Below are 22,903 nucleotides of genomic sequence, written 5' to 3'. Positions count from 1 at the left end.
TACTTCCTAGTGTAGTCGTGGACGTAGGCATACACATTGTACGCCGAACCACGTTAAATTCTCTGTGTCTATTTTTCTCTCCTTTATTCTTTCCTTTATTGCCTTGTTCCTAACAATTGGTATCAAGAGTCATTTTTCTTAGTATGCTCTGTGGTTGCAGCATTGTCTGATCTTCCACATCAGAAAAGATTTGGTTTCTATTTTTTCTTCTTGGGGATCTTAGTTTAGAGAAGTAGTGGGAGCTTTGGTCAAAAGCCGCAGCAGGAGCTTTGGTCAAAGACAGCAGGAGCTTTGGTCAAAGACAGCAGGAACTTTGGTCAAAGGCAGCAGGAGCTTTGGTCAAAAGCCGCAGCAGGAGCTTTGGTCAAAAGCAGCAGGAGCTTTCGTCAAAGCAGCAAGAGCAATGGCATTGGAAGAAGGGAAGGTGAGGATTGAGAAGTTTGATGGCAGTGACTTCGGGTTCTGGAAGATGCAGATAGAGGACTACCTGTATCAGAAGAAGTTGTATCTACCCTTAACAGGGCAGAAGCCAACTGACATGGAGCAGGCGGAATAGGATTTGTTAGATCGGCAAACACTCGGTGTGATCCAGTTGACATTAGCCAAGAATGTTGCGTTCAACATCATGAACGAGAACACAACCGTAGATTTGATGAAGGCATTGTCAAATATGTATGAGAAGCCATCTGCAGCCAATAAAGTGTATTTAATTCACAGGCTAGTCAACCTAAAAATGGGTGAAGGTAACTCGATTACTAATCATATTAGTGAATTCAATACAATTATTGCGCAGTTGACATCAGTGCAGATAACATTTGATGATGAGGTGAAAGCATTAATTTTATTATCATCTCTTCCGGAAAGTTGGAGTGCAACTGTTACTGCAGTTAGTAATTTTACAAGTAATAGTAAGTTGAAGCTTGATAACATTCGTGACTTGATCTTAAGCGAAGATGTTCGCAGGAAAGGTTCAGGGGAATCTTCCAGTTCTAGTTCCGGTTCAGCATTGAGTACTGAAACTAGAGGAAGAAGTAGCCAGAAAGGTCGTAATCAAGGCCGAGGCAGATCAAAGTCTAGAGAGAAATCAAAACCAAAATTTCGGAATGATATCACTTGTTGGAATTGTCAGAAAAGGGGTCACTTTACAAATCAATGTAGGGCTCCAAGGAAGAACAACAACAAGAGGCAAGATGATGATCAATCAGCAAATACAGCAACTGATGAAATTGAAGATGCACTATTATGTAGTCTAGATAGTTCTATTGATTCATGGATTATGGACTCAGGTGCGTCATTTCATACTACACCTTCCTTAGAACTATTATCTAACTATGTTCCAGGAAAGTTTGGGAAGGTCTACCTTGCAGATGGGAAATCTCTTGATATTATAGGAAGAGGTGATATTAATATCAGAACCTCTAATGGAAGTGTGTGGACTTTGAATAATGTCAGACATATTCCTGCCTTAAAGAGAAACTTAATATCTATAGGGCAGTTGGATGATGAAGGTCATTACACCACCTTTGGAGATGGACACTGGAAAGTAATGAAAGGTAATCTTGTTGTTGCTCGTGGGAAGAAGCGATGATCTCTTTACATGATTGCAGATGAGGATATGATATCAGTTGCAAAAGTTTGCAACAGTTCCTCTTTGTGGCATCAGAGGCTTGGGCATATGAGTGAGAAAGGAATGAAGCTCATGGTCTCAAAAGGTAAAATACCTAACTTGAAGCATGTTGACGTTGGACCTTGCAAACATTGTATCTTTGGAAAGCAGAAAAAGGTTAGCTTCTCCAAAACAAGTAAGTCGTCTAAAGTTGAAAGACTAGCACTAGTGCATACAGATGTTTGGGGGCCAGCTCCAGTGAAATCTCTTGGAGGTTCACAATATTACGTAACCTTCATTGATGACTCTACAAGAAAGGTATGGGTTTATTTTCTTAAAAATAAATCTGATGTGTTTTCTGTGTTTAAAAGGTGGAAACAGGAGGTTGAGACTCAAACAGGTTTAAAGATTAAATGTTTGAAGTCTGATAATGGTGGAGAATATGACAGTAATCAATTCAAGGAGTTTTGTTCAGAGAATGGGATCAGAATGATCAAGACGGTTCCAGGAACACCAAAACAAAACGGTGTGGCAGAAAGAATGAACAGAACCTTGAATGAAAGAGCAAGATGTATGAGAATCCAGTCAGGATTACCCAAGGTATTTTGGGCAGATGCAATAAGCACAGTAGTCTATCTCATAAACAGAGGACCATCAGTTCCTTTAGGCTATCAATTACCCGAAGAAGTATGGTCTGGAAATGAGGTAAACCTTTCACATCTGAAAGTTTTTGGTTGTGCTTCATATATTTTGTTGAACTCTAATAGTAGAGATAAATTGGACCCTAAGGCAAAGCGATGTTATTTCATTGGCTATGGATCTGACATGTATGGCTACAGGTTTTGGGATGACCAAAACAAGAAAATTATCAAAAGTAGAAATGTTACTTTTAATGAAAACATGTTCTATAAGGACAGGACTGCAGAATTTTCAAATGCAAATAAAAAGCCAGAGCAGGTATCATTAGAAGAAGTTTCAGAAAGTGATATAGCCAACAGAAGGCAGAATACAGAAGTAGAGCCTGAGTTAGAGCCCGAGTCAGAGTTTGGGTCAGAATCTGAACAGATAGAAGAGTCAGTAACTCCTGAATTACCGACTAGAAGGTCTAGCAGAACAATTGTAGCACCACAAAGGTACTCCCCTTCATTGCATTACTTGTTGTTGACTGATGCTGGTGAGCCAGAGCATTTTGCTGAGGCTATGCAGGGAGGTGAATCTATTAAGTGGGAGCTAGCTATGGAAGATGAGATAAAGTCTATTCAGAAGAATAAGACATGGTCTTTAACCAAGCTTCCAGAAGGCAAGAAGGTTTTGCAAAACAGGTGGGTCTATCGGTTAAAAGAAGAACCAGATGGCAGCAAACGATATAAGGCCAGACTCGTAGTGAAAGGGTTCCAACAGAGACAAGGAATTGACTTCACAGAAATTTTCTCTCCTGTTGTCAAGATGACTACCATCAGAGTTATCTTGAGTATAGTAGCTGCAGAAAATCTTCATCTGGAGCAGTTAGATGTGAAAACTGCATTCCTACATGGAGATCTTGAGGAAGAAATCTTTATGGCACAACCAAAAGGTTTTGAAGTACAAGGCAAAGAGAATCTTGTATGCAAGCTTCATAAAAGTTTGTATGGGTTGAAACAAGCACCGCGACAATGGTATAAGAAGTTTAATGAGTTTATGAGAAACTCAGGATTTCACAGATGTGAAGAAGATCATTGTTGTTACGTGAAGAAATATGTTGATAGTTATATCATTCTTGCCTTGTATGTTGATGACATGTTGATTGCTGGTGCTAATATGGCAGAAATTGACAGGTTGAAGAAACAATTGTCAGAAAATTTTGAAATGAAGGATCTTGGTCCAGCCAAGAAAATTCTTAGTATGAGAATTTTAGGGATAGATCTAAAGGTATTCTAAATTTATCTCAGGAAAAATATATAGAAAAATTGCTTAGCAGGTTCAATGTTGGAAATGCTAAAACCAGGAATACACCTTTGGGAACTCACTTAAAGTTCTCAAAAAGGCAATCTTCTCAGACAGAGGAAGAAGAAAATCACATGTCTAAAGTGCCACCTCCTACTTCTTCTTTTCTCTTTCTCATCTTCTTGTTTTCTTCTTCTTTTCACCCACTTCTAATTAATTTATAACAATGGTACCCATTTCACTGACAAATTTACAAATGGAATTGTCGACTAATTTATTAATGGAATTACTAACGAATTTACTAATGGATTTGAAAAAAAAAATACAATAACGAGTGAATTTTTCAAAAATAGAATTATCGATGGATTTACCGAAGGATTTTCAAAAAATTCAAATATCAATAGATTTACCAATGGATTTTCAAAAAATTCAATTATCGATAGATTTACCAATGAATTTTAAAGGAAAATCCATAAGTGATGGATTTACCAACGAATCTTACCACAACATTATCAAAGTCCAAAGTGAAAACTTTCACGCTTGTCACAACCGGAATCGCAATCGGACTTTGAATCAAAAATAAGTTTAGATAAAATTAAGATTTAGAGTTGTCACCATAGTTTATTTTGAAAAACTATGGAAAGGCCATGAGATAAATATGTGATCTATAAAAGTTTGATTTTGTGTTAAAAAATTGGTTACATGTAAAGGATGTATCGGTACCCTATAATATTCATCTGAATACAATACCTTTAATTAAATGTACAAAACAATGTACTTTTTTTAAAATACTTATTTTTTTCCTAAAATTAAAAAAGAAAAGACTATATAAAAGAAACAAAAAAGACATTTTTTTTAAAAATGACACAACAAGGATTAATCATTATTTTTACATATTTTCATTCTCAATGAAAAATCAGAGTTTATGTAGTTCTAAAAAAGAACTTTTTGAATGTTGATGAAAAAAATTTAACTATAAAACTTTTATATTGTTTGGTATTTTTGTGATGATAAAAAAAATAAATGTACCAAGTACTAGGATGATACGTCCAGTCACATGGGTATTCATACTTTTATGTTGGGATATCAAACGTCGTTGCGAATACAAAAGATTATACAAACCTTAAAAAGAAAAAATACCAAAAAAAAAACATTTTTTGAAGAAAAATATTGAATACATTGAATACAAAACAATGTGAACAACCATATATGTATCTAACAATTATTTTATATTTTTTTAATTTGTATATTTTATTGTATTTTTTTATTAAAGAATGTTGTTTTTATTATAATTTTAAAAAATATTTTTTATTTTAATAAAAAGTTTGGTGTGTATTTCAAAATATGGGATAATAAAAAAAGGGTGGAACTATGAATAGTTAAATAAGTATCGTAAAGAGTAAAAGAGAAACCCAAATCTTTAGATGGTGAGAATATTAAAAATAAGGATGGGTAAGTAAACCTTGACATGTAATCAGCAAAAGCCCAAAAATAAATTAAAAGAAGTGGAGGTGAAGTAATAAAATGTATAGGGTTCATCAGTAAAACCCAAAATGAAAAGTGCGGGTGGTAAAGCACGGGGTCCAATAAACAAAAAATGTTAGATGTTGGTGTTAAATGTGGGGTGCAGCGAATAAGATAAAAAATTGGTCCAACAACAAAACTAAAAAATTGTTAAAAAAATTGCTGTTCAAATGTCATAATTTTCAAGAAAGGTATGACATTTAAAAAAAAACATTTGTTATAAATGTTATATTTCTCATGGCAAAAATGACAATTCTACAACTATCTTATTATTATAAATAGTAACAATTTTAAAAAACTGTCAAATTAAAATTATCATGTTTAAAACTGTTTTTGTAGTGTCGTTTTAAATTCGATCCATATTTTTTATTTTAAAACTAAATTAATTAATTGAATTTCAATAAGTTATGTTTTTGAATTTGAAAAAATCAAAATGAACTTTCTCAAGAAATCTGTGATTAAGATTTGCATACCTCTTCTTAAGTCTAAGTAGTGTATGTTTCAAAAGTTGCATCTAAACTAAAAGATTTTTTTTTTTCACTTTAACGTGGCGCTTATTAAGTTTCTCCTTAAGTTTGTTCTGAGAGAGAAAACAAATTAAAATTATTTTTGAATAAGCTAAAATTAACTTTTGCATGAATTAATTTATATGAGTTCTCATATAGATTCTTCAATTTTTATTTTTGAACCCGTACGTATGTTAATTCTAACAAATGAATAATTTAATTTGATTTTTCTTTTCTTATTTTCTCTTTTTTTTATTAACAATAACTAATATATAAATAAAAAAAATGAGATATTAGATGCATCAACTCATGTACAATATCAATAAAAACATAAGAAATGATAAATTGAAACCTATGAATACTACGTTTCCTTTTCAACATTCAAAATCCACAAACAAAATCTATTTATACAATTGTATTATAGGATCGTCTCATACCAAGATAAATCTAACAACCTATATGTAACATATAATACATTTGAAAAATACTAAGGCTAAACAAATTTCAGTAAATCATCTTTTCTACTAAAGTCAACAAGAGATGATTTCTTTTCCAAGATAGTTTGTTTCTAATAATTTCAAGACAACCACCTCCTTTGCAATAAGTTACCTAAAAACCTTAACAAAAAAATAACACATAGTATAGGTGATGGCAACAAGGGGTTAGAATGAAAGATAATAACATTATTGCGGATGAGACCCTTAACTTTATCTCATTTCTGAACTAATTTATAATAGATTGAATATATGTTTTTGGACATAGACACCAATCTGAGAGTGAAAATTTTGCCTTTAATATTTTTGTTTCTCAACCATGTCCAAGCTTTTAAGTGTGTTATACCAAAAATTTTCTTACCATTCCTATTTTCATTTCTACATACAAGGGAATTCCTATGGTCCCATATACTTTTAATCATAATCACCTACATCACCTTCCAAAACATATTTCGTTTTATATTCAAACCAGGCATACAATATTGACCAAAATGTTGTAAAGTTTGATTATGTTGTGTTGTTAAGACCCCAAACCATTTAAAACAAAGATTCTAAACAAAGTTAGATATCATACACTTAAAGAAAAAATGTTGAATTGATTCTTCACATACACCACACAAGACACATAAATTGTAAGACAATTGCACCACTCTCTTACCTAAATTATCTTTTGTGGCTATGCAATTCAAATCTACTCGTTAAACAAAGTGTAATGCACTAGGAATTGCTTTTAATTCCTAAATTATTCTAAAAAAATCAATTTGTTCTGTATTGTAATTATTTTGTATGATATTATAAGTTGACTTAATAGTAAAAATTTTGGTCTCTTCTACTTTCCATTCTCATGTGTCTTGTTCTTGAGTCAATGATCTATATTGTGAGATTTCTTCCCTAAATCCATTAACTTAATCTAATTCCCACTCAAACCATTCCCTTCTCCATCTAAATTTCCATTCCCATATCATATTATTCCAATTGCCCATCACTAAGACCAAAAGATGCTTATCAATTGAATTGTTATACATTCTAGGATATTTTTGTGCCAACAATAATCCTCCATTCCACTTATCATGCCAAAATTTAATTTTTGTCCCCTTTCATAATCTTCATGTTATATTATTGTCAAACCAATTTGGACATAACTCTAATCATGTTACACTCTTTAAATCCCTCCACACATTGATTCATTTTTTGTTATAATTTCCTTATTAAGCTCTCTCCATTCGTTGTACTTTGACAATAATGTATCCATCCACACACCGGGGATTTCAGTTGCAAGCCTCCATTTCCATTTTTTTAAGAGTGCCTCATTAAATAATTGTATGTCTTTTATTCCTAATCCTCCTTTATCTTTTGGTTTGCAAATGTTTGTCCATTTCACCCATGATATTTTCTTTCCCTTTGATCCTCACCCCATAAAATTTGTCCTTGAATATTTGTGATTTCTTTAATCATCAATTTGGTGCTTTGAAAAATATTAAAAGAAAGAAGGAGGAAACACAATAATTATAGATTTAATCATGGTAACTCTTCCTGCAAACGATAATTTTTTAGCTTTCCACCTTGCTAGTTTTTTCTCGATTTTAAGAATCATACTTTTCCACATCTTCCTCTTTCTAGAATTACCCCCTATTGGGATTCCTAAATACATGAATGGTATTGTCATCTTAATGCAGTTAAATATGGCATCATAGTGGCTTAACTCAGTGGTATCCACCTTTATCCCTCCCCGTTTGCTTTTAAAAAAATTAACTTTTAGTCATGAAACTAATTCAAAACTCCTTAAAATACATTTTATTATCATCACATCTTGCATTGTATTCTCACATATGAAAGAGGGTATCATCAACAAATTGTAACAAATTTATTTCAGTGGTATTACTTACCACCATAATATATTGTAAGACATACAATTTTGTAGTTTGTCTTGCTAGCCCTGCTAATCTTTCGGCCACTATCAAAAATAAGAAAGATGCAAGTGGATTGCCTTGTTTAAGATCTTTCGTTGGACTGAGTTCATCTATGGGGCTCTCATTGACAAGGATAGAAATAGTTGTTGACATTAAACACCCTCTTATTTTTTCGTCTAGAAAAACTTATGAAGAAGTTTGGTTTATAAAAAAAACTTATGACAAGTTAAAAAACTTAACTAGGACAACTAGCCTAAAAGGACAATAAGTCTTATTCAAAGTAGACAAATATATGAAGCATGCATAGGTGTTCATATTATCACGTGATAAAAAAAATGAGAAAATGTTTAAACAAAAGTATTAAGAGCAAGAAAAAACAATACATAAAAAAATGGAAAAGTTCCAATTTAAATCATTGGTTCTTTAATCATCCTCTTATTAGTAAATACATACTCTCACTCATCTTCCAAATTTAATAATTTATTCTTAAAACAAATTTTAATTATTATTTAATAAAAATAATATATGACAACTAAATTTATCAGATACAATAACCTTAGTTTTATTGATAGTTTTATAAAAGTTAAATAAATTCAAATTTAAATTCAAATTTAAACTATATTATAACTAATTTTATCCGATTAAATCAATTTGGATTTAATTAAAACATTGTGAGGTACATTTTAAACACCACTAAAAGGACCTTCATCACCCTATATGAAAAAAATCATGATTCAAAATGTTAAGAATTGGACTTTACACCTAACTCAAAACATTAATGAGTGGTCTGCGATGGTGAGTGGAACCATATGCTCGACAAATCTTGTTAGGATAAGCTCTAATAATGGTTCTAATACCATGTTAAGAATTGGACTTTAAGCCTAATTTAATTCTAAAAAATTGGTTTGAAAGATCAGGTTTGCACCCGCTTATATATTCTAAATTAATCTTATATCTAGTTGATATGGGATTAGGGGTGGCAATTAGGGCCTGGCCCGCAGGACCGCGAAAAAACGCGGGGCGGACCAGGGTAGTGAACCCGCAGGACCGCAGTGGCCCGGCCCGCATAAGTCTGCAGCCCCGCGCAGGCTGGACGCAAGTCCGCATAAAATTAAAAAAAAACTTGCATTTGTGTATATTAATTACTTTTTTTATGGACTCTTGCATTAACGTTTCAAATTCTTGTATAACTGGAAAAGACAAGTATTATGTATTTTTTTAATGTGCTAAAATTTAAAGAATACATTGTGTATGTCATAGTATGAATATGATGAAAATGTTGAATTATCAATTTATCATCCAATACCCCAAAGTCTTTACTTAATTTTGTGAACTTCTTAAAGTTTCCTAATTTTTAAACATTGAAAGTTTTATCATAAAAATTAAAAAAAAATAAAAAAATAAAAATAAGTGGGCCAGCCCGCGGGCCAAAAAATATGCAGGGCAAATCAGTGTTTGCAGTCCGCAGAAAGTGTGCAGAACAAGACGGACCAGCCCGCGTTGTGCGGACCTTATGCGGACGAGCCTAAACGGGCCGGGTCTGCCCGCATTGCCACCCCTGTATGGGACTGCCAACAAAAACATAAAATCTACTAAATAACAATGTTGAAACAAACAATCAAAACAACATTGGCTTCACACTCATTTTTATGGTAGCAGAAGTATTAAAACAAATCAAAATAGGAACACACACGTAATTAAGACGAAAATAATAAGTGTACCTATGGATGTTGCTATCACACCCTAACCCAAAACTATTACATTTTCACATCTCTTTTATTTTGGTTTAGTAATGTTTGCATGTTTCCCCTAAACAAGAACCAATAAATACACTTCAATTGTGTGCCGAAGGTTTTAATTCAACTTGACATTTTAATTGACCCGAGGACCACATTTGTTGTTTGAATAAAATGACAAAATTTTTATTGAATCAAAATGTCATTGATCCTTTACTTAATTATACATAGGCATGGTTAATAGATTTATACTCCATGATATAATTAGTTGGTTGGTTCAAGAGGATTGAATTTTTCCAAAAATTTCAAGGAAAAAATTGTTAAAATAAATTATTTTCTTAACAAGGTAACTCTTTTCTTTTAAAAATTGAAAGGAATGGGATAGTAAAATCAACAAATTCTTTTAAATTAAAAAAAAAACAATTGATATTTTTTCATCAACATTTCGAGATAAATTACAATTTTCGATATACTTGAGTTTAAGAGAGAGAAAAAAAAACACCCATATTTTTATATTGATTTACTAATAAAAAAATCTTGCTTCTACCAGACTTTCTCGTAAAACTGTTTTCGTTAATAAGAGAAACAGAGTTCCAACTTTCAGGCATTGATCTGTGATAAATCAATTTTTTTTTTATAAATTTATTCTGGAGTTCTGATAAACATCAAGGAGCAATTTAATTAAACTAAGCTTAATATATTAAATTACCCAATTTAATATATTCAATTCTGTTTTAATCGATTAATTGATAAATAACATTTGAACACTAATTTATGCCTTTTATTTTTCTAAGCTCTTGGGATTGTTATTTCACTGAGCGACCACAAAATCAACTTTGTATAATAGAGACATTTTATGGATTGAAAATGAAATATTCTAAATTTAAGGAACCAAACTTAAACTATATAAGTAAAATGGAAGGAAAAAAAGGGACAATTATGCCAAATTTTAAAATTGACAATACAGACTTTAAAGTTAACTTTTGAAGGTATAAAAATTTATATTTGAGAGATTTTGTTTGTTACTGTTTACCACAATTAAGATACTTAGGTTAGGTCACGTCAATTTAAGGTCTAAATAGGTTAAATCTTAGTTTTGGGTCAACTAAAATAATCTCCAAAAAACAATTTATTAGTGTAATATATTTTTATTAAATTAAGTGTAAAATTATATTTGAAAATAAAGTTTAATTAAATTATTATACATGTAATTTTAGATTATGCAATTTGAAAATTTATTATAAATTGTAAAATGCAATTTTTTTTCAAATTACACAACCCAAAAACATATTCTAAATTATGCGCTCCAAAATATGTTATAAATTGTGTACTCCAAAATATACTATTAATTCTATAAATTCATTTAAATTGTTAATTTATAATACGTTTCAAAATTATACAATGTATAATATATTTTTAAATTTTGTACAAACTAAAATAAATTTCCAAATAATGCAGTCCATAATGTTTTCAAACAAGGAAAGAAGGTATGAAGCTACTGAAAAAATTAGTCAATATAGATGAGTAAAACTAGTAAGAAGCCCAAATAATATTATCTATAACTATATATAAAGGGGATTCCCTCTTTTGTATCCACATTTCATAATTTTAACTTTACCCTTTACAATTTAATTATTTATTAAATTTTTAAAAATGAATGGTTAATTTTACAAGTTTTTATAAAATTATTTACTTATCTCCTTCTTCTTTTTTCTTCTACTATTCATCAACAATTATTTTTCTCATATTTTCTCCATACATTTCACTTTAATTTTTATAAATATACTTTTATTTTGTTCATTAACTTAATAACATTACGATATCATCAATTATTAACTTAATAACATTACAATATCATCAATTATAAACATAATTCAAAAAATGCGTACATACAGGTGCGATAGCGCCTGTGTTTACGCTAGTAATATGTAATATTTATACATTGGTACAATTTTATTTTATTTTATTATTTTCAAAATTATGTGTTGAAAGTATTAGTTTAGCCATTAAAATTTAGTAACATATAGTTGAGAGATGCAGATTTTGTTGGTTTAGGAACTTGATTTCTTCTAATGGAAGTATAAAAAGATAGAATAGAAACAATTATTTTTTTATAACTTACCCTCTTCATAACATATAAAAGATTTAAAAAAAAAAGAAAAAAGACAAACGCTACACCTTTATCTGTTCCTAACCTAAATTTGAAGTCCCAAAATAGATAAAGCATACTAAAACAATGTTGTATAACTGGGCCAAAAAGATAACTTGAGGCCCAATTGTGGTAACTAGTTTGGCAAAAATTGTTGGACTTATTTTGTAATTGTCGTAAATGAAGTGGACCACTTTAACATTTAGAACCTAGAAATTGTATAAAGGATGACAGTTTCCTTACATGTCTGTCACACCAGCAGTGTTGTAAGCATTATTCATTCAGCAAGAAGTGAGTGAAGTTTGAAGGAAGGTAACAACGATGCCAAAATTGAGGTTGAAGACCAATTCTCTCATTGAATTCAGAAAATAAATAGGTGCAAATCACGGTACATAAATCAATTTTATAAGATTAAATTAGGTTTACGATTTAAAATAGTATAAAAGTTGTTTAAAACATATCCTATGAGAACTTAGTACTTGTTGGATTATCATACTATCAGCTATCAGACCGTTATTGAATCACTCATAAATATTTCTCTTACTCAATTATGTTTCAAAGTGGAGAGACTATATTGAAATCTCACATCGATTAAAGATAAAATAAATTTACCATCTATAGGTAGATGTAAATCTTATCTTAAAAAATAACCGATTTTATAAAGTTAATTAAGTTAGTCATAAAGGATTTATTTTTTCTATCTGAAACAATATTTTATGAAAACAACTTTACATGATAAAAAGAAAAGATAGATTGCATAGATAATCTTGATACCAACTCATCTTAACATTTGAGACTATTTTTAATTCTTGAAAATTGTCGACTTTTTACCAACTACAATGGATGATAGTCATTTTTAATATTTATATTAGTATTCTTTTTATTTTTTATACAATAGTTTCTTCAAGCTTTTTACTTTTCCTCTAAACAATATGTTTGCTATTGTTCAGGTTTCATTAAAAAAATAATGTAAATTGTAGTAGTCTTAATATGGTTGTTGTTTAAAATCGTCAATTTTTACAGCATAATACGATAGTTACATAACTGCAATATTTTATATGCAAAATATGATGGTTTTAACTGTCATTTCTTGAACCATCATGCATGTGTGTATGTATGTATATATGTATTAATATTTTTAAATAACAAAAAAAATTATTAAAATATAAATCTATGGACATTTTACATCTAAATAACCTTGGTTATCTTAATGTTCAGTGGGAATATTCCTTGAACTTGCTTAATCACTTAATCACCATATCAATTGCTATTGTCCTTTGTTAGTGCTTTTTAATATGCGAATTTGAGTTCTGATTCCAAATAAATATTTTTTCTCTTCACCATTTGCATGGTTTTGTTTTAATTTTTAGGGAAAACAAATATATTAAAAATTTACTTTTATTTTGTTCACTTAATTGAAGGAAGTCATCTTAGACGAACATTGTGTGGTGCTAATATCTTCCCCACAATAGGGTCCACTACCTTAGGACGATAATGTTGTTGTATTTTTGTACCAATTGCTTTCTTCCTACTAGAAATTACAGTGGCATCCTATTGTAATTTTTTACAATTAGATAGATCATGACCAAGACGGTCACTCCACATAGACATGTAGCAAAGAACACTACCATCAAGGTAGAGCATGATGATCATAGCTTTGCAATGAAAAAGTAAAGAACTTAACAGATGTTACCAATGGAAAGGTGATGTGGATTCATGGCTACATATCTTAGGAGACTTATGAATTCCATTGTCACTGCCTTTCAAGCAAGGTAATTAAAATCAAGATTATGTTTAGGATCGTGAAGATCTCAATCGTAAATCGTGAAATTGTAACACAAATCGTAGATTTTATTTTTTATACAAATATAATATCACCAAACACACATCCATGAAAATAAAATTAATTCATTGACAATACTTAATCAAATTTTAAGTTTACAAAATTAATCAATTTCTAAATAATTCATCAAACTTAATTCATGTAATATAAATTATTCAAATTAAAAAAAAAAAAGGATCTTCATTAGCTTTATCTCCTTCATGAAGTACATTAATAAGAACATTCCAACCTCTAGGAGTGGGATAGCAAGAACCTCATCTTTAGAGAAATCTAAATCAAACATTTAGGCATATCCCTTGACAACAAGTCGTGCCTTATACTTCTTCATAGAATTGTCATGATTAAACTTGGTTCTATAAATCCACTTTACTCCAATGGTTTTTTTATAATTAGGTTTGACCACCAACTCCCACATCTGATTTTATTTTTTTCAATCATGTTGAGCTCCACTTTCATAACATTTATCAACCTCTAGTTAGTCGAAGCCTCTTCATATCCAACAAGTTTCATGATAACAACATTACATACCTTTAATAGATGTAAGAAAGTAATATTGTTCCTCTAACATGTTCATCATCCACATCTTCATTCTCCACCTGAAGTTCAAGCTTATTGTTGCCTTCCTAGCTCAAACAATCAAAGTCCAAGACTTTTACATCCTTACTAACAATTACTTTGTTGTTGTGTGGGATATAGATTTTGTAGGCCTTTGAAATTAAGTTATAGTCCACAAAAATTTCAGGTTTTTCTTTCCTGTCCAATTTGTCTCTCTTAATATGAGGAATATAAAAGAAACACAAGCAACTAAATGTCTTTAATTAACTAGCTCAACTTTGTAATCATACCATGCTTCAAAATGAATTCTTTGTTGTAAAGCTTTTGTCGTAACCTATTGAATAAAAATATTGTCCTATTTATAGCTTCCGCCCAGAATTTTTTGGCAACACTTTGTTGTGAAGCAAGCACTTAGTCATCTCCATAATTTTTTATTTTTCCTTTTTGCAATGTCATTTTGTTGAGGTGAATAAAGGGTTATTAGTTGGTGTTTTACACATGCATCTTTCTTAGAGGTATATTTAGTTTTATTGTCAGATATGATTGAATTTCCACCCAAGTTTTAAACTTCCAAATAATGTCAACAACTTCATATTTAAGCTTCATAAATAAATCCAACACATTTTTGTTTTATCAATGAAAAAATATAGTACTTACTACCATTCAATGATAATGTGTCGCAGGACATCCAACATCTGTGTGTACCAATTGTAGTTTTTGTTTGGCCTTTCCAAGTCTTATTTTGTGGAAATGGGAGTCTTATTTGCTTTCTATATTGGCAGGCAATACATGTAGGGAGTTCTTCTTCTATATCGAGCATGTCTTTCACCATATTATTCTTCTTCATGAATATTAGAACAATATTATGAAAATGGTCCAATCTTTTATGCCAAAATATTGTACTGCTGAGCTCTTTGTGCAATGCAACTTATTCTTCGCTCATGAAGTCCAAGGCAAAGGTTTTGCCTTTTATTCAAACTTTAAATACTTTTATGCCTTTTGAATCTTTAATCATGCAGTTGTCTTCAACCAACACCTATAATCTTTTTCAAACAATTGAGGAACACTAAAAAAGGTTTTGGTTAATTTAAGGAACATATAAAACATCTAAAATCAATTTCAAACTAGTTTGACCTTCAATTACCACTATTCCTTTTCCTTTTATTGCAATATACTCCACTACCAATTCTACCTTAGAAAATGTAGGTTTTTCAACTTCTTTAAAGAGTTCTCAGTGATAACCATGGTTTGTGTAACCGTTATTTATTAGCCAACGTTTTATTATTTTGCTTCAAGTTATTTATAACTCTTTTATTTTATTATTAAAAAAAAAATTATTTAAATTTTCATTATTTTGTTTTAATTTACTTTTATTACTTTATTTTATAATTATTAATCCATTGTCATATAAACTAACTTTCTTTACTATTTTTTTTAGAGAATAATATTTAGTAACGAATATGTTCTTACAATTACATCCTTGTAAGATTTGATATGATTTAGCTATATTATATTAAGTTTAGTTAATTTTTTAAAATTTTAATCAATATTTTGTGTGACCAAAATGTTATTTTCAAATGGGATTGATGTTTTTTTTTTAAAAAAAAAAAAACTATATTTAAAATAGCGGGTAGCAGATGACAACGTATTTTTATCCAAACAACATTTAAAAACGACAAGTAACGGATAAGTACTATTGACATTAATTTGTTAAGTATTTAAAAATATAAAAGCTAGAAAAAACTGCGAAATATGAATTGCGTAATTTCACTTTTATTCAACAATTCTGTAGGTCTTAGACAGCAGAAAAAATGTTAACAACTAACAAACTAGGGTCATAAATCCTATCAATCAGTTCCATCTTTTGTACTAAATGAAATATATAAAATGTAGTCTACTATATTAAGACCAAATACTAATAGTAATCTATTTTGACTACCGTTTTTAATCGATGATTGTTAGAAAAATTGAATACATATTCAGCCATCAATATTTGAATTAGGCGTGATTGGCTGTAATATGCGTAAATTATGGTCTAAAGAAAACATACACAATGTTGAAAAATCAATTCCTGAAATTGTCACCGAAGACTTTACATAACTAACCGCACATGCTATGATTCTTATGATCAAATAAATAAAGACAAAGCTTATCTGTTCGGCCGTATTGGTCAGGAAACGCCTGATTCACCATTATCCGATCGACTGAGAATTTAACAACGAATATTTACTTTTCGAAGATTTCAACGAGAAAACATAAAAGAAAAGGTCCAAAAAAGTAGAGTACACACTGGAGGTAAAGAGAAAAAGAATTGAAACAAATCCGTTTCAAATCAAAACACAAACACTGTCGATTAATCAATGATTGTCGCTTTACAAGAAATACTGTTTTGTTTTTCTAATAAAAGAGAAAAATAGGAGAAAAGAATATAATGATGAGCCCAAAATAAGGCAAGAAACCAATTAAGAGGAGAGACAAGATGGATACAAAGAATGAGCAAATAACAACAATGGGTCGAGGAACCAAAAATAAAAACTAATTCCCAGACGCATGTACAAAAATTTCAAACGGATATTGAACACAGATCGTCAAAAACTTGTCTGATGTTAGGCCTCTCATTTACAGGGAGAATACACCTGAGAGATATTCCAAGCAATTCATCCATCTCTTTGGAGGATTCTTCTCCACCTGCAATGTCTCTGTCGATACAGTCCATTACCCTTCCTTCTCGCTCACACAGCCTAACCCAATCTGTAAGATCAACAGCACCTGACTGCCCTGATATTATGTCACCTGCACTTTTTCTTGTCAACAATTCCATTAGGATCACACCAAGAGCATACACATCCGCCTTAAACGATGGAACCGGTTTGGATGCAGCAGCAAGTTCCGGAGCACGGTATCCAAGTGCTCCAAGGTTGAGTATCTGTTCTGCAATTCCAGCCGGTGTCATCAGCCGGTGCAGACCATAGTCCGTAAGACGAGCACTGAAATCAGGGCCTGCTAAAACTATATTTGTGGGCTTCAGATTTCCATGGGGAAGTCCTCGGTCATGAAGGTATAGAAGACATCGTGCAACATCAACAGCAACTTTTATTCTCTGGCTGAATGATAATGGGGAGTACCTTCGGGGTGTGCTCTCTGTGCAAACAGATACATTGATATTACATTCAGCTAACAAAAAGCTCATATCGTGTCAAAAAAATCCTGAGCAGAGAATTCGAGAGCTTTAAATATGATTTATGCTAACTGTCTGACAAGCTGTACCTCAAAGATACCATGACAAAAAAATACCCCCAACACTTAGACAGACACAGGCTGAAGGCTGAAACTCTGCAATAGACCAAGAAATAGCCAAGGAAAACTCTACAATACACCTAGATAGAGCCATGGAGCCTGTACAGCAGCAAGACTTACAAACCACTATCCGAGATGACCCTTTGTCTGCCAGCTATTGGGAGAAGGCAGGTGAAAATTGACAAATGACATAAGATTGAAGGCAGCATCATGCTGTTTAACATTTTTTTTTTATTTCAAATGAAAAAAGAAACAAGACGTTATAGCAGGTCCAATTTGAACAAGCTATATGATATCTACACCCAGAGCAGCATGAAGAGGCAATGAAAGTCAAGGCCACAAAATCCACACAATGATTCTTATACACAATTCAAGAAATATAATTGGATGCTTAGGTATAAGGATATTAAAGCTTCGTCTTAAGTGCTATTGAGTCTTGATGTTCTCTAACTAAAATTAAAGCTTCACCAAGACAATCAATGCCAATAAGTAATGCCAACCTTTATTGCACGGATACTGAGGTAATACTCCAATTTTGATTAAAAAAAAAAAACTAAAAGAACCTAAGGTACTAACTAAACCCAAGTTCTGTCCAGAAAGTACTTCTAATTTCTAAACGGAAAACGTCCAAAAATAATAAGTATAGCACAACGAAAGACCATAGGACATGACAAACGCAAGCAAAGAAAAATATCCATGAAAAAGGCACAAAATTGAAAATGTATGGGATGGAATTTAGATATGTTGACAGAAAAGCAAACTATTACCATAGAGATGAAGGGCCAAATTGTCCCCATGTATATAGTCAGCTAAAAGAAGCCTTTCTTGTTCCCTAGGCCCCCAATAGTATGCTAGCAATGGAACAATGTTTGGATGCCTCATAGAACCAATCCTTTTAACTTCTCTAGCAAATTCCTTTTTATGTTTCACCAATCCCACCCGTAACCATTTTACAGTCAACATATGACCACTGTCCAAAGTTGCTTTATATAAAGTGCCATGGCTACTTCTACCAAGAACTTCAGCTGGTGCTCGAGATAATTCCTCTGCAGTGAATGCCAGGGAAGAGTCCAGGAAAAACAATTCCCCAGCCAACCGATCCGGTGAGTAAACATCCAACATCACTGGCTTTTCACAAGCCTCTATGAAACGGGGTGAGGATGACAATGGGGAACCAGGAGAAGACTTCCTTCCAGATGAAGTGGGAGGGTTATCCATCAAATTAGGATTTACAGATGCTGAACTAGTAGCCACCATTCCCTGCATTAAGCCATGCTCAGAAATTTCAGTTACAAACTCTGACTGTCCACCAGAGAGTGACCTCGAATTGGAAGTCAGGAGGTGGTCATTAGAAAAGCTCAATGAGGTTGTTGGGGGTTGAACATTTGTATTGAACTTGAAGAGGGAAGACCTCGAAAGTCCTCCTAACTTGACGTCTCTTCTGGTATTTTGACCAGTGAACTCACTTCTTCCATGAAATTCTTTTAGTTGTGTTCGATGATAAGCCAATAAAACAAAAGCAATCATAATAGCAGCACCTACAGAGGCAAGAATAATTGCTATCCTGATATTACCCTTTGAACTATGACGTCTACCTTTATCTGGAATGTTATCAGGCACCGAAGAAGTCTCAGGAGAATCATTTGGTAACACCAACTTTGCATTTCCAGGGCGAAAGGATGAAGGAGAGAACTGCCGCAAATTTTCTGGAACTCGACCAGATAGATCATTATTGGACACGTTAAATACAGTTAAGCTGGATGAAAGCTTATCAGGAATATTTCCAGAAAATTTGTTGTTAGACAAATCAAGGTGCTCCAAATAAAGAAGTTTGTTCAATTCACTAGGCAGTGGTCCGGAAAACTCATTCCTAGCCACATTCAGCAGTTTGAGGACACTCATCCTATCTATTTCAGAAGGCAAGGCGCCTTCTAAGGAGTTGTTAGATACATCAAGATATTCCATTAGTTGATAAGGAGGCATAAGGAGTAACTCACTGGCTCCTGAACCTTGAAGCAGAAGTTGCCCTGTAAGTTGATTTCCAGAAAGATTCAGTCTTGTCACTGATGGTGAAGTAACTAAACCTCGTGGAATGGATCCCTTGAGCTCATTTAAACTTAAATCAACTGTAGACAATTTTGAATAGGTTCCTAAAGTAGGGGGCAAGGATCCTGACAGCTTGTTTGAACTCAAATTAATAACCTCCAGTGGGGCTTCCCAGTTCTGTATGACAGAAATGTCACCAGATAACATATTTCTGCTAATGTCAATGACAGTACATCTTCTCAAAGAAGTTGGCAAGGATCCTGACAAACTATTGGATGAAAGATTCAAAATATTTAAACTTGTAGAGTTGATTGCATCTATTGAGCCTGTACACAAAAAGAAACGCAAATAAATTAACGGAGTACTGAATTTACCGTCTTATTTCTCTCAAATTCTTCATAAACCATGATAAATTATCATTTATTTAATTAGTTAAAAGATACTCAAGCAAAATTTCCCGACAACTGTGGAACCAAATTGGTATACACTTGAAACAAGTAAATTCAATTGCAAAATGAAAAAACAGTAGCCTTAAAAGATATATAGTCAGTAGAATAAAGGCACTTGCAAAAGCCAAGAGTAAACACTATAAATTCATAGAGAGAGAAAATATAGCACGCGAATTCTAAAACCATAAGTCATCACTGCACTAGCAAATGTGATAAAAAAGCCAAACACCAGGTATGCAGAGAAGTCAAACTAACTGTTCCTTACTGGAGATAAGGAAGACCATCCATAAAGAACGTTTCATAAAAAGAAACGTAATTGAGTTAAGCACCATTTCTCCTTTTATATAGTATTCTCTCTCTCTCTCTGCCCCCATCTCCTACCGGACCTCCCTTCTCTCGCCCTACTAACAAACACATACTGATTCTAGCTGCATGCATCATGGTTTCCACTCAAGCACATGCAAAACATCATGAACTTTCACTAAAAAAACTGTCCCCTTCCACTCACAGCCAGTCGCCTCTTCGGCAAAAGAAATTCTAAGATAAAAATAAAGGTCTCCGGTTCTCGGGCATCTAACATTACAACACTGCATGCGCATGCACACAAACAACCAATCAAATGCACACCCGCGCAAGTTTCACCTTACCAGTTTCCCATGTAGGTTCAAGCAGTAAGAGGGCGGAATATAACAAAAGATAATAATAATAAAATTTCAAGAATCTAATTCCCATAACCAGAGCTTTAAATGGTGGCAATTCTGCCTCCACAAAAACTTGAAAGAGATTTTGTTACCGGTAAACCCGTTGACGCTAAGATCCAATTCTTCCAGTGGCACTGAAGTTTGCAACAACTCCTCGGGCACGGAGCCAAACAGTTGGTTCCGTGGAAGCCTAAGAACGCGAAGTGCGGGTAATGAGCCAAAAGAAGGAAGCTCCCCAGTGATGGAATTATTACTCAAGTCCAAAACTTGCAAGTTGCGAAACAGGCCAATGGTGGAGTTCTTAAAGAAGTGACCGTTCAAGTTGTTGTTACTGAGGTTAAGAAAATGTACTGTGTTGGCCAATCCAGAAATATTCTCCACAGTGAGGGAAAGTCCGCCAAAGAACTGGTTAAGACTCAAATCCACGCGCTCCACATTCCGGAGCGTAGAGAGGATGTCCCCAATTTCCGCCCAGAGAGCGTTGGCATGCAAATCGAGAACTCGGAGCTGCTGAAGGTTGGAGAGGCCACTGGGGAAGCCGCCCTTGAACTGGTTGTTGGACAAATTGAGGTAATTAAGACCCCAAAGGTCGTTGATCCGCGCGGGGATGGGGCCGTAGAACTTGTTCAGCGAAAGATCCAAATGCTGGAGGGAGGAGAGCGACCCCAGGGAAGGAGGCAACCTTCCGGTGAAATCGTTGCCGGAGAGTGAGAGGTTTCTGAGCATCTTGAGGTCGAGGAGAGTGTGAAACTTGAGCTCACCGCCGAGGCGAAGGTGGTCGAGGACGATTCCGGTAACGTTGCCGGACTCCTCGTCGCAAACAATGCCCTGCCAAGTAGAAGGACAGGCGGCGTTGGCCTCGGCCACCGCCGCCGGAGCCCACGATTCTAGAAGGTTCTGCGGATCATGAGTTATCCCCTTCTTGAATTCCATGAGAGATCGAAGCTCCGGGAGTGAGGCGGAGGAAGAAGCGGAAAAGACAGTGAAGAAGAGAAGAAGAAGAAGAAGAAGCGGGATGAAGAGGTTGGGTGGGGAATTCATCGGAGTCAATGTGGATGGAAGCAGAAAGAGAAAGAGAAAGAGAGACAGAGACACCTTAATTATTCATCTACAGAGAGAAAGAGAAAGAGAGAGAGAGAGAGAAAGAGAGAGAGGGTAGAGAGAGAAAGAGGAACCCTAGGGGTAAGAAGTTAACATCAACAACATTAACATTGGATGATAGATGGAGGAAGAAGAGCAGAGAGAAAGTGTAGTGTAGTAGCAGGAGTAGGGTTTGGTTTTTCTTTTAATTATTATTATTATTATTATTATAGATATTTGATATTTGATTTAAAAATTTAAAAAATAAAAGAAAGATAGAGAAATATGAGAATGGGAGGGGTCAGGTGGAGAGTGTTGGTTGGTGGGGGCGACCGAGTAACTACAGTCTGTAAAGGACAACCTCTTCGTCCTCTCTCTTCGGTTACCAACGGCAACTTTCTGTTCCGTTTCTCCGTCCATGTATGTCTGGTGTCACATGCAATTAACGGCGTCACCGTGTGTCTGGCCTTAATAATTTGTTGTGTTTGTTATGTAGGTTTGTGGGCGTGGGTTGTGCTTATGTTTTTCGTCTTTTTCCGAACAGAGTCAGTGGTTACACTTCACTACGAATCATCCTCAATAAAAACCCAACCGCCTAACCATCTTCTTCTTCCTTTCCCTTTTTATCCCTCTTCTCTTAATACTCTGTGGTCCTTCTTCCAAAGGTAAATCTCAAATTTAATTAATTAATTAATTAACTTCTCAATACAAAATTAATAACTGTTTAATGCTTCCCTTTTTTTAAGTTTCACACACTTTCTATACCAGCGCATTACTCATTCATTGCTGAATCAATGTCTTCGTTATTTATTAACAAATCAACATTTTTTATACTTATACTCTACAGGTAATGACAGCTTGTTGCCAAATATTTTATTTCTTTAGTCTTTCGCTAACTCCTACACAAACTATCCTTTACAATAATATTATAATAAATGTCAATCAATTAATACAAAATTGTTCAATTTAATTATGTCAACTTGATTCACCACACAGTGCACTGATTGGGTAATTGCCTAATTACATTTATATTAAATAATTAAAATTATTTATTCTGATGGTGGCTTTTATGAATAATGAATAT

At 33.1% G+C, this 22,903-nt stretch overlaps 1 protein-coding gene across 1 annotated transcript; it reads right to left on the bottom strand.

Annotated features, from left to right (window-relative positions):
* Positions 1 to 16,542: 16,542 nt before the first annotated feature.
* Positions 16,543 to 21,991, bottom strand: LOC114162752 (probable inactive receptor kinase At5g10020). Its single transcript, XM_028046719.1, has 3 exons — positions 20,832 to 21,991; positions 18,311 to 19,915; positions 16,543 to 17,387 (listed from the first exon to the last, which is right to left on the bottom strand). Exons 1-3 carry the CDS (start codon positions 21,778 to 21,780, stop codon positions 16,810 to 16,812), a joined length of 3,132 nt encoding a protein of 1,043 aa, XP_027902520.1. The 5' UTR covers positions 21,781 to 21,991; the 3' UTR covers positions 16,543 to 16,809.
* Positions 21,992 to 22,903: the final 912 nt, after the last annotated feature.

This window comes from Vigna unguiculata, chromosome 9, assembly GCF_004118075.2.
Source record: "Vigna unguiculata cultivar IT97K-499-35 chromosome 9, ASM411807v1, whole genome shotgun sequence".
NCBI lineage: Eukaryota > Viridiplantae > Streptophyta > Magnoliopsida > Fabales > Fabaceae > Vigna > Vigna unguiculata.
This window is presented reverse-complemented; position numbering and strand designations above follow the sequence as displayed.